This window comes from Myotis brandtii, unplaced genomic scaffold (genome assembly GCF_000412655.1).
Source record: "Myotis brandtii unplaced genomic scaffold, ASM41265v1 scaffold395, whole genome shotgun sequence".
Taxonomy (NCBI): Eukaryota; Metazoa; Chordata; class Mammalia; order Chiroptera; family Vespertilionidae; genus Myotis; species Myotis brandtii.
This window is the reverse complement of record NW_005365155.1, coordinates 3,555,642-3,558,427: the sequence shown is the minus strand read 5'-3', so window position 1 is coordinate 3,558,427 and position 2,786 is coordinate 3,555,642. Positions and strand designations below refer to the sequence as shown.

At 63.2% G+C, this 2,786-nt stretch overlaps 1 protein-coding gene across 1 annotated transcript in view; it reads left to right on the top strand.

The window, feature by feature from the left end:
- Nucleotides 1–2,786, top strand: part of EZR (ezrin) — a 21,366-nt gene that overhangs the window by 17,263 nt on the left and 1,317 nt on the right. Inside the window, exons 8-11 of the mRNA XM_005872892.2 lie at nucleotides 271–401; nucleotides 878–1,038; nucleotides 1,320–1,412; nucleotides 2,694–2,779. Coding sequence (XP_005872954.1) covers nucleotides 271–401; nucleotides 878–1,038; nucleotides 1,320–1,412; nucleotides 2,694–2,779 — 471 coding nt within the window. The remainder of the gene's footprint in view (nucleotides 1–270; nucleotides 402–877; nucleotides 1,039–1,319; nucleotides 1,413–2,693; nucleotides 2,780–2,786) is intronic.

Here is a 2,786-nt window from a genome sequence, read left to right as displayed (position 1 = left end):
GGTGCCTTGCTGTCCACGTCTGGAGGGCCGGTGGGAGATCGTGTAGTAACTATGGGTGGCTGGGCCCTCGCAGCGGCCTCACTGTGGCTAGGCTGGCAGAGCTGGCGGGAGCGCCGGGACCTGGGGACAGCAGGTGACCACGCAGCTGCTCCTTTGATGGCTGGGCTGAGACGGCGGCTTCGGGCGAAGCAGCCTCGCTGGATGACTGACCTGCCGTGTCCACAGCGCACGAGTCGGCGGAGCCTAAACCTCCCTGCCCTCCCCTAACAGGCAGCAGCTGGAGACGGAGAAGAAGAGGCGAGAGACCGTGGAGAGAGAGAAGGAGCAGATGATGCGGGAGAAGGAGGAGCTGATGCTCAGGCTCCAGGACTACGAGCAGAAGACCAAGAAGGCCGAGAAAGGTGGGCCGCGCTCCCGGGGCGTGTCCCCTGCATTTCACACGGCCCCGCAGACAGACAGCTCCCACAGCCAGGAGGAATGCAGCTTAGCACCCGGAGTAGAGACTGTGGAGGGACAGGGTCAAGTGGTGACGGGCCTGGGAAGTAGTTGTGTGCCCGGTCCCGTCGGTGCGGAATGCTTTAGGGCGTTATCTTGCTGGTCCCCCTGCCCGGGGAGGTGAGTCCCGAGGGTCGTCTTCCTGAAGAGGAGGTGAGGCTTTAGCGGCAGAAAAGGTTGCTCAAGGTTGCAGGGTAGTGAGTGGCGCCAGGCCGGGAGGGGGCGCGCACAGCGCGCTGCAGCGGGTGGAGCATCCTGGGCGGTGGGAGGGGGCGAAAGAGGTCCCGTCGCCCCGAGACTCTCCATCGGCCCTGGGCTGGGAGTGGGCCGACTGCAGGTCGGGGGCAGAGCCGTGAGCAGCCGCGGTGCTGTGTCCCCTCAGAGCTCTCGGACCAGATCCAGAGGGCCCTGCAGCTGGAGGAGGAGCGGAAGCGGGCGCAGGAGGAGGCGGAGCGCCTGGAGGCCGACCGCATGGCTGCGCTGCGTGCCAAGGAGGAGCTGGAGAGGCAGACGGTGGATCAGATAAAGAGCCAGGAGCAGCTGGTAGGAGCCCGGTTTCAGTGCTGAATTATGGAGGGGCCGCCTCTGGGGACGAGAAAGTGACACCTGCCGACAATGATTTCTGTCTGGGCTGGAAGCGGATCGGCTGGACGGAGTCCAGTGCGGGCGGGAGGGCGGTGCTGGTGGTGGGTGCGGGCCGCTGCCTCCTGCTGGTCAGGGAGGGACATGTGGCGGCGGGCACGGCTGCGTTACCAGGAGGCTTCATTCACAAGCAGGCTGTGCTGAAGGCGTTCCAGAACTCACTCTGACTTGGCTCCTCACAGGCCGCGGAGCTCGCAGAGTACACCGCCAAGATTGCGCTCCTGGAGGAGGCGCGCAGGCGCAAGGAGGACGAGGTGGAGGAGTGGCAGCACCGGGTGAGTGGGGCGGGGCACGGGCGGGCCAGGCTGCCAGGTGCACGGAAACCTGGGGGGCGTTTCGCATGCCCTGCCGATACTGGTCCTTCTTAGAGAGGCTCCCACGGGAACGGGCCTGTGGGATCACAGGGGAACAAAGAGCCACCTTGATACTTAGAAAAAGGCCACCCTGAGCGTTCCGCCCCACCGGGCAGCCCCCCCACCCCCCCAAAAAAAACTGGCTTTAAGTCGGATTAGCTGGGTGCCCCCAGCAGCGAGCCAGCCACAGGGCCCGAAACAAGCCTCCCCTAGCGGCCTGCACATGCAGTGGCGATGGGACCTGGAGGTCTCTAGGCTCTGCCCCTCATCTGCTGTGTGACCTGGGCTAGGGGCCTCACCTCTTAGCCTCATTTCCTTGTGGACAGTGGGGACTACTGCCCACCTGTCCGGTTGCTGTAGGACCCCGCAGAGAGGTTAGTGAATTGCAGCCGTGGTAGCGCCACTCCATCCGCCTTCATGCCCACCAGGAGCACAGGCCCTGGGCGCTGCGGGGCTGGGTCACAGTACAGGCCTCAGCCAAGCTGTGGGGGCTCCGCGCTTCCCCATCTGAGGCAGCCCCTGTGAGGACGCCTGTGCTCCCCTCACTTCATCCTGTCGTCTCCCCCCCCCTCCCCGCCAATCTGTGTGCAGAGGCCTCCGTCCTTGGGTTTCTGGAGAGAGTGCTTATTACACGGCATTAAGTGAGAAAAGCTGGTTACAAACCAGCTGTAAATGAAGCTCATCCGTGGGATTCGGGTGGTGATGAAGTGGGTGGGGTTCAGTTATGTGCCCCTGAGACATTGCTGGAAGGGTCAGGGTGACGGGGAGAACTCCTTGAGCGCCGTGCTGGGGGGGCGGGAGCTTGGCAAACAGTGGCCACTGGAAAGGAAGAAAGCCGGGCGCCAGCGCTGAGTGGCTCTTTCCAGGCGGGAGGATTTTTTTTCTTTAATAAATTTCCCGCCCGCCCCCCAAAAAAAACATGTACAGTGAGCATATGCTAGGATTATAGACAGAAGAAAAGATAGTTAGAAAAATGTCAAACCCTGGCATCAGTTTCTCTCTGAGCTGCGGGGACACTGGTTGGCACAGTCACCTCCTGTGGCTCATGCTGCGCACCTGCCAGGAGGGAGGGGAGGTGGGGATGGGGGGGTCCTTACCCGCAAGGGGAACGGCCGCCTCCATGAAGAAAGGTGCTTCTGGAGGAAGCGGCCAGGCCACGGTTCTGAGTGAGACGTGCTCACTGTCTGTCGTTCGCTTCCGAAGGCCAAGGAAGCCCAGGATGACCTGGTGAAGACCAAGGAGGAGCTGCAGCTGGTGATGATGGCTCCGCCGCCCCCGCCGCCCCCTGTGTACGAG